General features: G+C 38.9%; 1 protein-coding gene across 1 annotated transcript in view; it reads right to left on the minus strand.

Moving 5' to 3' along the window:
* PDCD11 (programmed cell death 11) overlaps positions 1-14556 on the minus strand; it is a 1563481-nt gene that overhangs the window by 162217 nt on the left and 1386708 nt on the right. The window contains 1 exon segment of the mRNA XM_044056566.1: positions 6488-6592. Within this exon segment, the coding sequence (XP_043912501.1) occupies positions 6488-6592 (105 nt within the window).

Consider the following 14556-nt stretch of genomic DNA (forward strand, 5'->3'; position numbering starts at 1 on the left):
CGTAAAATATCACCAGATATAAACATTTTAAGAATGGCAACAGGTAAATGGAGTGCTAGAAAAGGATCCCTATATGCCAGCTCATAAACCAGGCCACAAGATCAGTCTGGAACACTTCACTAACAACCATGACAACTTGGATTACGATGGAGGAAGGGAAGGAAGGTTAAACCAGATGGAAGACAACATGGACCTATCATTAGAGTAAGTACATAATTTTCAAATCTGATGTGATCTTTTCAATCTGGCTTCAATTTGTAAGGCAGAGTCCACTGCAAGAGAAAACCCCAGCAGAGAGCATTCATTTCATTCCATCATTTTGCAGAATCTCCTGACCTACACTGAACATCCAAGTCTGTAATGGGAGACAAGGGTATGAGTGCTAGACCAGACAGCTGCTGCACAACCATCATCAATGGAGGCCTGAAAGAAAAAAAGGCAGTTGAGGTAGCCTCTAGTCAAATAACCTGCAGGCTCTGCAGATAAGAACCTTCCCTTCAAAGAGTACACAAATGAGATACAGTAGGAGAGTCATTTGGATAGTGGTCACTTTCGACTTAGAAAACAGTTGGTCAGACATTCTAAAACTTTTAGTTCTATACAAATAGAACCCAAGTTGTTTATGTACACCCAAACAATGAAGCAAACATTCTCCCTTGTTACTGAAATTTGGAAAGGCTGGTAGGTTAATAAGCTGGTTCAAAGTAGATTCTGATGCGACAGTGGGAAAAAATAGAAATTCATCCTTATTGTAACTTTGTCCTTATGAAAAATCAGGTAAGGAGGTACATAGGATAGTGCTTGAAGCTCAGATACCCTTCTGACAGAAGTAACCACAAAAAGGAGAGTCCTCCAAGACGACTTTAAGGATACCTGGAAGGATAGCTGAAAGTTCAAAGCGATGTCTAACAAGCAATGTTGCATCAGAGAAATTTTCACAGAAGGCATAAAACCTTGAACAGGTGACCACAACAAAAAGGTGCCCCTAGGAGGGCTTCAGACAACTTAAGAGCCACCAAAGACTTTTTATTCAACATGGAAACTGGAAATGGTAGCCAGTTGTACATTTATGGTGGAATAACTCAAACCAGACTGAAAAAGACCAGTCAAGAAGTCCAGGATGGCATCCAAATTGGATGAAAAATCCAAGCCTTTAGAAAAGGCACAGATAGAGAAATGTTTTGACGTACCAGCATACAACTTCTTAGTGGAAGATTTCTTGGATGACAAAAGAATGACTAACTCTGTCAGAGAGACTGGAATTCCTGGCCATCATCGGAATTAGAAAAAACACGTGGTCAGTTTGAGGGTTCAAAAGAGGTATCCATGCAGGATGGGAAATGAGATTCAGAAGCGGCTCCACCACCCAGGAAGGGTGATATAGTTGATGCCAAAGAAAGGGGGACTAACCTTGTCAGGGCCAGAATGGGACAATAAGGATAAGAGTCACCCTGCAACAGGCTGCCTTCTGAAGAAGCTTGAATATTAAGGGCATCAGGGGGTTGATGTACAGCAGACCCAGTGGCCAAGCATACAGAACAGTATCCCTTGGTGTCTGTTCCTCAGGAGGGATCAAGGTGCAAACTGCTGCACTTCCTGTTGGATGGGAGGCAAAAGCCTGCAGTGGGGAGTGCCCCGGTGGCTGAATATCTGAGCAGCGACCTTCGGAATCAGGGACCATTCATGAGGGAGGAGGACATTCCTGCTTAAACTGTCTTCCAGAATGGTGGATCTTCCCAAGACATGTGCCGCAATCAGAATCTACTGAGAGTTTTTATTATCTACTGTCAAACCTTCATGGCCTCTTCACATAAAGAATATACAAATGGGTTCTACTTTGTTCAGATACCAAACTAAAGAGCTGTTGTCTGTATAGCAATCATACCCTGAGGAGGACCACCCTCATCTCCAAAACACTTGTGAAGACTTGCCTCAAACCTCAAGACCAAGTCCTTTCGACAGTCTTCCTTTTGAAATGCCCCCAACCCAGAAGGAAGCATCTGTCATGCTTGCGGCATGGGGATGAAGACAAGCAGTGAGTCCAACAATCACAGAATGTGGCAGAGACAGAAGTTTGGCAAAATCACTAGGAAGTCCATTGGGTGTGTGAGATAAGACTACTGGACTACTACAGCCCACTGTAACACTTTCATATGAAACTTTGCTAGAGAAACAAGACAGACAGAGATGCTGCCATATGCCCAAGGAGCCGAAGAACTGCAGCAAGTTTGGGATGTTAAAGAATGTGAGACACCTGCAGGTGAAGGGAAGTTAGCCTGAATAATGGCAGTTTGGCTGTCTGAGTGACCATATCCAATTGGCAGCCTCTAAATTCCATTTGCACTTGTTTCCGGCTGGACTTTTCATGATTCACTGTAATGCCCAAGTCTAGACACAGCTGGAGAAATAAGTCTCATGCCTTGATGAGGAATGTTTTCTTGGAAGTGATGAGGAGCCTATCGTCTGGATAAGGAAAGACACAGAATCCCTGCCACCTGAGCCAGGCTGCCACTTCCCAGATACATTTGGTGAAAACCCAAAGAGCTGTGGTGAGACCAAAGGGCAGAGACCAAAAGGGTTAATAACTGACCCCTAGCCAAAAAAAGTAAACGCCTGGTGCGCCTCACTATCTTTATGTGATGGTTGGCATCCTTGATATTTACCAAGCACATCCAGTCATCTTTCCTCAGGACAGATGGAATGGACAGGATTGTGAACATCTGGAATATGGTACATTTGATGAAACAGTTCAGTTTGCAGAGATCCATAATTGGTCTGAGGTCCTTGAATGACTCTGTTCACTAGCAGTTTTTACATTTTGACTGCTGTGCTCTTTCTTTGATAGGGTGGCACATCCAGAAGACATTGTTGGGAATCCTTTGAAGTATACAAAAGGGGAACTGTGCCTCTGGACATGACTCTCAACACCCATGTGTCTGACATGATGACCTTTCAAGCTTTTTGGTGGACAGCCGGGTGACCTCACACTGCCTCTAGAGTATCACAGTATGGCAAACCATTCAGAAACACTGAAAAAGCCTTCTGGAGAAAGCTCAGAGAAAGCCTTGATTTTGTAGTTCACCTCATTATGGTTACTGTTACTCCCTCTATTTTAGGAGTGCCCTGGAAAGGCTGCTGTGCTTTGCAAGAGGCATTTGCCCCTTTTCTGATTTCCAGAGTAGGATTGTTGAGGGGAGGTAAAGCACACACACAGCAGACAGGGTCTTTCTGTCCTTGCTAATGTCTCGGAATCTTTGGGCCAAAAAGGGAAGAACCATTTAATGGAGCATTGACGATGGATGCCTTAAAGCAACCTGCAAAACTGCATAAATGCATCCAGGCATGGCAGCACATGACAATGCTGGTGCCTGCTGCACAAGATATCCTCACCAGTCACACTGGGCAACAGCCTCATGGAGACTTTCTTGATAAATTGCAATGTTGACAATTGAGTCTCCAGTGTGTTCTGCATCTCCAGAGACTGCTGGATCTCCACATTTCCCACTTCAGACACCAGGTTTAGTTGACATTTTTATCAAATGAGCAAGGTAGACAAGTGCATGCAATGCAAAGACTGCTGAAGCATATGCATGCTTTTCCAAGCGGTCCAGAACCATATGCAGTCCCTTCACTCTTGAGTGCAACTTTGGGTCCTCGTTCCCATACTACTCCTTTTCCCTCTTCTTGGACCTCTTTCTGGGAAAAGGGGAAGACAAAGAGGTGGGAGCATCCCTTTTAACACTAGTTTGGCCCTACTTTCGTAAACTGCTTGTCAGACACACAGGTTGAGCAATCTGTCTCTAGACAGCAGCACCCAGACAATACACACAGCAATCATTTGCATCATGTGAAGGCAATTTGTACTCGCAAGCTACAACTCTTTTTAAAACCAGACTTATCCATTTCCATAATCACCTGAATTAAAAATGAGCACTACCCACAATACACACTGAACAATATCACTAATCCAGATTTAAAACAATGAGACACTACCTAACCACAATAAAACAGAAATTATTTATGTATCTATACTGAATATGAAAACACTACACACAAAACTGTACATTTTTTTGTTGGAAGACACCAGAAAGAAAGAGCAGAAACACCCAGACAGAAAAACACACAGAAAACAAAATTTCCCAACACCTACAACTAACACACAAGTTAAACTAGGGTACAGGAGATACACAAGGGAAAAAACAGGCTATTGGTACCATATAAAAGTATACAAAAGAGGCAACTCAAAGGACCACGATCCACATCTGAGGACAGAAGAGGACAGCAGGGTATTATGGGTAAAGGAGATGGAGCTCTCAGGCAGAAAACTCTTAAATATTCAGCATCTGATCAGAGTTGGATCCAATAGTTCAGATTTGGAAGTCAGACAGGAAAGAAGACTGGATCAGGAAGTTAAAAAACATTCAAAAAACACAATGGCCTGTGACAAACATTCAAACTTCTTGCCCCGAAACATTACAATTATCACAGGCTCATGAATGCAGAAGCATATTACACATAAGGAAAGACCAATGAACCACCAAACCTTTTGTTATTCTCTAGTTATCTCAGAGGCTACCATTACTTGGAAAAAGGCAAATACTCCACTTTTTACATAAAAATATTTTTGCTTCTCCTCACTTTAGTGATGTTGGAAAGAAAAGTGGATACTTGTATAACACTGTAATTAGGTCTGTTTGAATTGCATAGAATTTGAAAACAAAAAAGCTCTGTCAACACCAATTGGACCACTTTTGAGATCTGTGCATTGCAAAGAAATGGAGCAAATTATCTTATCGTATTCTTTTTTCTAACTGATCCTTCATACTTTCAATAAATATTTAAATACATGTGCATTAGTAATTGTGAGCAAATGCTCCACTGATTATCATAGATTGCAATGTTATCTAATCATGGCAAGTATAACACAATCATTCAAATTTCTGATGTTATAAGATGTTTGTCGCAGGTTACACCTCTCCTCCTCTTCTTTCTTTCAGGTTGTAGCCCTCTCTCTATCTACAATATATACAAATATTTTTTTCTGTGTGCTTTTCAATTCCATGCCTGCCAACTAACATTCATTCTCCCTCATGCTAATGGCAAAGACAACATCTGAATGACAGGACTGTCAATCAGATGTCCATAAAAGTTCTTTGCTCTTATGCAGCACACCTTCCCTTCAGCCGTCATCACTTCATAGCTATGCTTTTATCTCAGCAGCTGAAGGTCAGACTTTTCTCTCCCTAGACTAGACTACCCCCATTTAAGAGCAAATACTAACTGTTCCCAGGCAGGAAAACGGGTCTATATCACTTCATCAAAGTTTACCTACCTCAAAAGGCTATTCCTCAAACCATCATCGACTGGTCCTTCATCGAACATTCACATCAGCAAACATTTTTCCAGGGAAGGAAGTCACTTGGCCAACAAAGAAATTTGCCCTTTGCACCACTAATTGTGCAAACTTGGCGTTAGTATATGCAAGTGTGTGTGGGGGTGACCCCCTACTTTGGTGGGTTTGATGTACTGTGGCGTGTGTGTAGGTAGGTAGGTATGCTGGTTAAGTGATTTCTTACAGTGAGAAAAACATTCACTAATGTGAACGTCCAATTATGTTGGTTCGATGAATAGTCATTCGAGGTAAGTAAACCTGGTACAAACTCCTGGAAAACTATGTGGCAGGCTTCACATCTCTTGTATTACATCATCTTTGTAGTACATTAAGAACCTAACCCTCTCCTTCCATCCACTGTAAAATAGCTCAATGACTTACACAAAAATATAAACCAAATATAAATTTTCCAAGAATGGAAAAAAGCTGTCAAATTTCAAATTTCACTTGCTATTCAGAATTCTGCTTTCTCCTCTAATGTACCTGACGAATCAAAAGATAAAAAAATGCAAAACGCCCCCCATATACAACTATTTTATTTGCCAAAATCAGGCTCACTCTTAATTCTAGTAGGACTCCTGATTAAGTAATGCCATTTCCCAACATCCTGCAAATGATGACCACAACCTCCCATTATTTTTTGTCTCATTCTACAACAGTCCTATGATGCTGGGGGGAATGAATAAGCCAAATGGGGTTGAAGGCTTGAACGTTATAAGAAAATATAGATCAAAAATGTATTTAATACATAAATCAACATCCTTCTTTCACATTTTCAATTCCAAGGACCTTGATGAGGTTCACTTATTTCTTAGCCAGTGTTGTAAATGTTTTTGACAAATGCAGAAGCCATTTACAGTGAGGTTCACTTATTTCTTAGCCAGTGTTGTAAATGTTTTTGACAAATGCAGAAGCCATTTACAATGAAAGTACGTGGTTTCAGACTTCCATTATATGAAACAATATTTATCAAATCACAGTTTGTTGCATTATAACCACCCCCCTTTTCAGGCACTGGAGAGATTGTTGTCCTTTAAAAATGCCAACAGGTGGCCATTAGGCCACAGTCATCTTCATCACCAGTCTACACCTTACCTTGGGTTTTTCTTCACTGTTCTCTTGCTCACGACAATAAATATCAATGCCACTGTCTTCCTCATCTAAAGATCTGAATTTCTTCTTCTTCTTCGGTGTACCTTCCTATGATGTAAAAGGATTGTATTTGTTACACTAATCAGAGTAAACAGACACCACTTTCAAGTTAAATAAAAATACCCACGCACAGCAATAACCAACAGTGGTGAACCACTTAAAAACACATCACCTACTGAAACATTTGGAATGTGTCAAATTCGAGAGAGGTAATGTCAAAACAGAGAGAGGACAATAAATGATTAGAAAAAAGGAAGATGAGGAAAAATGTGCTGCTGTTATTACAAAATCTGAGAAAACATATGGGCGGTCAGTAGTGATGTCATCAACACTGTACTCTCTACACAGCAAATGATTTCAAGCACATCAGAAGAAATGTTTGTAGTCTACAGGCAACACAACTGAATATGACTTAAGATCTGAGCATAAGTTTGCAAAAGAAGACATGGAATTTGAAGGCGGAAGAGCAGAGGCAGCTAGCTGAGGCCATAAAGCCCTTGCAAGACCATTTGATAATGTTGGATGAAAATAAAGTGTTTAGATTTAGATTAATGTCATTTGGCTGCAGCCCAAATTCTCCAAAAATGTAGCTAGGCTTGTTTTATCAACAAAAAGTAGTGAGGATGGAAATTACATTGAGAAGCTCATTAAATAGAGATCCTGAAGAGCTATAAGAATCTTTTAAAAATTACCACATAGAGCTATATATACAGAAAGAGAGATCAAGTAATAGCTCGTCTCATATAGGAAGACATATTTGAGGATCATAAATCTTTTACAACTTGAGGAGAGGGATAAGATGCACCTAATCATAAAAATAGAAGGGAAGAAATCAAGACTGATAAAAAAAAAAAAAAGCAAGCAGCAAGCCACATGGGTTTCTGGTTGAAGTATGAACATTAGGAGGGGAGGGGTTGGTGACACTTGGGGGAAAAGTTTTTTTTTTTATAGAATTCTGGAAGATGAACAAATCCCAGCTTTCTGGAAGGAGTGGCTGAGGTTCTAACAAAAGGAGGAGACCATGACATAACTTTCTTCATAGAGGCCTACATCTATTTTAAACCATGATTACAAGCTGGGCAGTACTATTACGCACCGCGAGTAACTTTGACAGGCACTGGATTGGCATCTCAAGCAACTTACCTGTGAGGGTAGTAAACTTGGGGTATGATGGGAAAGTAAATACTTCTGCTGGATAGAGGAGGAATGGTGCATACCTGAATTTCAAAACAATGGCTTGAGGCTACTCAGTTAAAAATCAATATTTACCTCACATATGTAGCAATAGTCACCCAAATGAAAAAAATGGAGAGATTCAAAAGGGCAATACAAAGTATAGCCTGGGTATATGGAATAGTACTGCAAATAAAAAGGAAAGTAGTTGGTGGAAAACTTTTGCACCAGAAGTAGTAAAAAGAATCATAAAAAGCAACAGTTTGCCTTGTTTCCTGTTACACCTTCCTCTAGCAGTTTGGCCTAGATAATCAAGAAAAAGTTAAGGTGATAATTATAGGGAGAAATTTAATAAACAGGTAATTAATGAAATATTTTGAATTTGGGTAAAGCCAGGAACAAGTTTAAACTGGAGTGATGACTGCTAACTGCCCTACCCCATACTGATTTGTTGGATGAATGCAGAAGTATCAAAAAACAGGCAGAGGAGAAAGAGGCAACTCCGAGAATGACGGAATTTAATGAATCTAGGACAGAGTCTGATAAAATTAATTTGTTTATTAGAAGTGGGTACAAAGTTTTACTACAATGCTACCACTACAATAATACAAACCCTTAATAAGAGGTCCAAGCTGGACGGGAGACGAGATCAGTGTTACAAATACCTGACAAAATGTGAACAAAATAGGTCACAAAACAAAGATGATTTTGAATTTTTGGCTGGAAATGCCTTCACAGCTATTTCTATACCTTTAAGAGATTAAACCCTTAAAAGATTAAACAAGATTTTTCCACAGGTGCCTACAGGTTGCTGGAGATGTAGTAGTGAACAGAATAGTAACTGGGAACACTTCTGGGAGCGAAGACCCCTGAGCAGCTTTAAGCTTCAAGTACACAACCTTGTGGCAAAGGTCTTGAACAGAGATTTTTAAATTATGCAAACTGCCCTTTTTGTTAAACTGCAGTACTGCTACATTAGAACATTGATACATTAGAACTAAGCAGGCTTGTTCAATTCTGTTACTAAGTAAGAAAAGCATTACTAAGGGCCCTCTGAATTCAGAACAGTTTGAGATCATGCAAGAAATTTTGATTTATGAAACTAGGTCAATCCAGGGACTGAAAAAGAAAAAGACCAACTCATTACAGCCAGGTATGCCTCCAGGGATTTCTGCAGTTACCCTGACACCTCTAGGCGTCAAATATTGCTTGTTCATATTTGTGTAATTCCAAAACCATGCTAAAGACAAGGTATCAGAAGATTTCATCTGAAAGCAAACATGATGGCACACACAGCTGCATTGATATTCTTCCCTTTGTCTAATGCATATAAATAGCTATTGCATATTACTTGAATACTGTATCCGTTATTGTAATAATTTTCATATTTCTCGAAATATCTCAACATTCAGGTAACACACACAAAACTACATACCCTCATATGAAAGCTCACAGCTGTATGAAGAAAACCCTGCTGTCCTTGCTTGAATGGTTACTGAAACATCATATGCTGTTTACACAAGGTTACAAAATTAATATTCACTGCCTTTATTCTGGCTTATAAAATTCCACTTAAAGCATCAAGCTGAATGAATGCCACTAAGAAAGACTACTTTATCCTGAATAGTTTGCCGTTTACAGTTTTCTAGTAACACTGTTCCAGATATATGAATATCTGAACTGTAAGGTGGTAATTTCATTTTTTTAAAGGCTCAAGCCACAGCCACTGTGAGTTAAAAGTACATACTCAAAAGAGCTGTACTAGAGGGAATAAGTCAAGTGGCACATGTGGGAGCTAGCCCATCAGGTTTAAGAAACGATTAAGTATACATGCAAAGGCTGGATAACAGAAGTTATGTATTTGAACATGCATCTTCTATATTAACAATGACTGTATAATAATTTACTTAGGTTTTTGATTGGTGATAAAAAAAAAAAAAGAAGAAATTTGGTGTTAGTGCTGACCAGTACTGGAACTGAATTTCATACTGGTGTTATCTTGGTGCAATACTAAAAAGATCTGAGCTGTGTCATTACAACTTGAAGTCTTTATGGAAGAGCTCAGAATGTTAAATACCAGCAAGTGACAGGTCTTGATGATGTGAGAACTGGCATGTAGACTAGTACAAAAAGGGATATATATATAACCATTTTCAGTCAACGAACAAGTAATGCTACCAAGGCTCACTGCTGAGGAAGAAACTACTTAGCAAAATATAATAATTCAAGCTGTGACCAATGCTCTAGCAAACCCACTAAAGGGTAAATAGCCAAACAACCTCTAAGATACTGATTCGGATGTTTAAGGCTACAGAGTCTTGCAGCCATTACACCTTGCCAGTCCCTGGTTTCATGTCTTATGTTCATCAATGTTTGGAATGTTGGGAGATAACATCAACATCCCAAATGTTAAAATCGAAACAGAACAGGAAAAATATCACTAAAACCAGCTTTTTTGCAGGAGGCAATCTGCCTTCACACCCCCACAATCCCTGATAATTATACATTCTAACTACGACATTGCTCTACAGTGGGGAAAGGGCAAATTTCCCAATCCCCAAATATACCGCGATAAAACATTGTAGGTTTCTGTTTACTCCTATGTCACTTCCAACAATGATGTTTACATTTCTATCATGTCATTTGACATTTACAAATGTTGAAATTTTCACATGTACACCAGTCCCCCTCAAGAAGGGTTAAGCCAGTCAAGCCCAGGGTGACTTAATGAATACAGGGAGATGCTGAGCTTGTATATTACTTTACTAACATATGAGAGATAAGCAACTGTTAAAGAATGTGAGCATGTTTTAGCACTGCTCTTGACATTTTTCAATCCAAAAGCAACTATTTTCTGCAAATTTGTAGACAAATTAGAAGCAAAAATGTAACATATTAAACAATTCAGCTGGCATTCCATTATCTCCTATCACTTTGTTATTAACCAGGCTTTCTAAAACCCATCTAACTCTCCAGGACATCTTGTGCTAAAAATCAGAGCCTATGCCATCATATGGAACAGCAACATTACAGTCCTTGTGTAGTTTTTCTTTAAATTCCTGTAACCACTAAATATATTCTGCTAGGTCTCTCTCTACATTCAGTTTTTACCATGTCCATTTCTACACAGAAGTTTGCCTTACCGTTGCCGATCTTCTGTAAGATCATAGGGGATTACTAGTCTATTGACGCTAGCATGCATTTTTAAGTCTAGCCATGCTTCCCAAACCTATTAGCCAAGTTTTGGTACCACATTTTTTGTGGGAGTATACACAACTTGGGCATGAGTGGTTGAGTATTTACAAGGTACCCCTCCCTAATAGAGACTTAGGTGCCAGACCAAAGGTAATTTATGGTTTCCTATCCAATGATTCAAGCTGCACTTTAATAAGGGCAGGGAAGAACTCAGCTTCATGTGCATAGGATGCCTGTTCCACAAAAGGGGTAGTCTTTGAGACGCATACCTGTCCCTCCAGCATCTCTTATGTTGCAGATGAGGTTTAGGTCCCTGGATCAGATGTTTCTGATGTTATTTGTTTTTGTGGATGTGCATCATGTCCATTAAGCTTAGATCAGAGGATACTATGCAGGTCAAAACACAGATTACCACTCAGCAATCTGTAGAAGACGAGTATAACAATAATGCTTTGAGGCAGTCTGCACAGGACATGTTGTCTACATCATGAATTCTTTTTGTGAGAAAACTGCAGATGCACCAGTTGTTGCATATGCCTAATCAGGTACACATACAACACGGTACTGTGTCCTATGATTAGTCTAATGAAGGCAAAGAACAATGAACTCCTTAGATCTAGATGCCATAGATTTGCTTATAAGTTAAGCAACATAAGAAGACCTACTTAACTCCAGTAAATACATGATGGCCAAAAGCCAAATTGCTGCCTAAATGCATTCCCAAATCCTTGATCACTGGATCTATCCTCTTACTCTTCTTTGCACTGCTTATTTAAATACACTCCCCAACCTCATTTTGCTATTACCTAGAATTGCAATATGTTTTACATATTTTCCATATCTACACAATCTCTTTTTCTCAACCACTTATAAAACATCTACAGATGGCAACTTGCACCTTAAATTTTACTTAAAATTGAAGACTTATTTAACTGAATGCGAACTGTGTTATCTTGCTATTCATAATGGTATTATGATGATGATGGAAGAAAGGGAGGTAAAAGGTAGAAAGTGAATGATGAACATAAAAAGGAAACCAATATATTACGGGATGGAAACCAGTAGGCAATATTGTATGACGTGAGTTCTGGTAATACATGCACTAGGTTTAGGAATGCATACAAATTTAATGAGGCAAGTATGTTGACTGAAAGCAGGCTAGATATCAAGACTCAAAAATTAATGCATTGGAAACACTGACCAACAGAGCATAAATACAGGGGGTATGTATGTACGTATGGGCAAGACTGGTACAATTAAAATGTAAAAGATGCAAACTGGAATATATTTTAAAACAACTGAGAAGTATCTATGAGTGAGAAAACTGCTTAATTTAAAATTTGTATATTGCTTGGTTAAAGTCACATTCCATTTCAGGCTTCAAAATAGGGGATTCTCAGGCTGCACACTGACCTGTTTCCAATGCTGTTGGAATGCAAATTGCTGCCCATGATAGTACTTGACTGCAAGAGGGTAGAGTTGCTTTGTCAGAATAGTAGAGTCTGACCTTTTGAAAATATCTATATCACTTGAAATATCTAATGAAAGATAAAATTAATGCGAAAAGAATGGAGACAACTCAGCTATCTAGCAAAACAGAATAGAGGAACAGCTTCAAAAACAGAATGCTGCAGGCAAGTGAAATAAACAGAAGCATGTTGATATATCAACAACAAATCCATCAAATGCCAGTAAATCAAAAAAGCCTGCTGAAACAACCCTTGCTGAACCTTGAGGGAATATATATATATATATATATATATATATATATATATATATATATATATATATATATACACACACACACACACACACACACACACACATATATATATATATATATATATATATATATGTATTCCACTGACTGTGAGAAAATGTTTTAGTTACCAGCATTCAGCAGATGCGCTGTCGCTGCATTGACATGCTCCCATACAAACAGATCAGTGATTTAAAACAGCTGTTCTCTGATGAAAAGGTGTAAATCAGAGTGAAAGTCTGATTAGGGGGGAATGAAGGAAATGTTAAACTGCTGTTTATACATGGCTTCAATCTCTACTGGTTTGTAAAAACATGTATAAAGTTAACATCCTATTTCTTAGGGAGGGAGCAATATTGTTTCTAATAAGGGATCAGTTAGGACAAAGCTGCATGAAAGTATATAAAGTGACAAAACGTGATACAAACGCGCTAAGGACCAGTTTCTAACAGAATGACAAGGAATAGAATTTAAGTGGAGTAAAATATGAGCTCTACTAATGTTAATAGGCTGGTTTATCAGGAAAAATGGGAAGGTACTGACTTGTATTTACTGCAGCAATGCACAGATAACATTACAAGAAATTCAACCGAGTCATAAACAGTGTGAAAGTATTACAAACAAAATACTGTGAAGAAGTGTTTCTCTGCCGGAATGGAAGTATTACAAAAGAAAGGGGTTACTAAAAAGGGTATAGGAATAAAGACTGAAGAACACCACGTGAATGTGAAACATTTTTACAAAATGTCTTGAGAATCCAAGACCAACCTAAGTGCTTTTTTTTCATTTATTTTCACTTATTTTATTGCAATTGCACTTGCGTATCACTTATCTATGGCTTAGAACTAATTGATCACATTTGCACTCTTTTAAAGCAATTTACTGATTAATTGCATTTCATTACTGTTTAACTGTATTTCATTGATATTTACTGCAATTCATTACTGTTTAACTGCATTTTATTACTGTTTAACTGTATTTTTCCATACGGTAACCACTTACAGACAAACACAGAATTCAATCTGTGCTTTTCTGAGAGTTTTATTGCGTTAACCCTTAAATTGAGAAGCATAGTCTGGATACAGGTTTGTAGCTTCCAGAACTGTCTGTTTTTGCCTTCTGTATTTCTGGCAATCATCTTGTGTTTGCCTTCTGTGTTTCTGGCAGCCATCTTGTGTTTGCCTTCTGTGTTTCTGGCAACCATCTTGTGTTTGCCTTCTGTGTTTCTGGCAACCATGTTGTGTTTGCCTTCTGTGTTTCTGGCAACCATCTTGTGTTTGCCTTCTGTGTTTCTGGCAATCATTTTGTGTTTGCCTTCTGTCTTTCTGGCAACCATCTTGTGTTGGCCCCTCTGTGTACTGGCAGCCATCTTGTGTTGGTAGGGGCCTTTCTTCTTTGCTAGTGAGAGTAGCAAGGCTGCCTGGACCTTTTCTAGCACAAGCTGACTGGTAAAGAAAGTAGGGGCTAGCAGGATTGGCTAGATTTGTGTTACTCGAATCTTCTAGTTTTGTGGCATTTAAACCTCGCGTTTGAGCTGGTTTGGGCTTGTTTGAACCAGGCTCTGCTGAGGTGCATCACCTCTGAAAATTTTACAAAATTCCTGAGGCTACAAGACTAGTCTAAGGCTTTTTCATTTATTTTCACTTATTTTACTGCATTTGCACTTGCCTATAATTTTTATCTGGGTCTTATAGCTAATCATATCTGCACTGCACTGCTAGTGAGTAGCAGGGCTGCCTGGACCTTGTCTGGCACAAGTTGTTTGATAAAGAGAGCAGGGGCAAACAGGACTGGCTAGATTTCTGTGTTACTGGAATCTTCTATTTTTTGTGGTATTTAAACCCCATGCTTGGGATGGTTTGCACATCACAGCTGCACTGTTTTT

Source organism: Protopterus annectens, chromosome 14.part0, assembly GCF_019279795.1.
Source record: "Protopterus annectens isolate FY-2018-M chromosome 14.part0, PAN1.0, whole genome shotgun sequence".
NCBI lineage: Eukaryota > Metazoa > Chordata > Ceratodontiformes > Protopteridae > Protopterus > Protopterus annectens.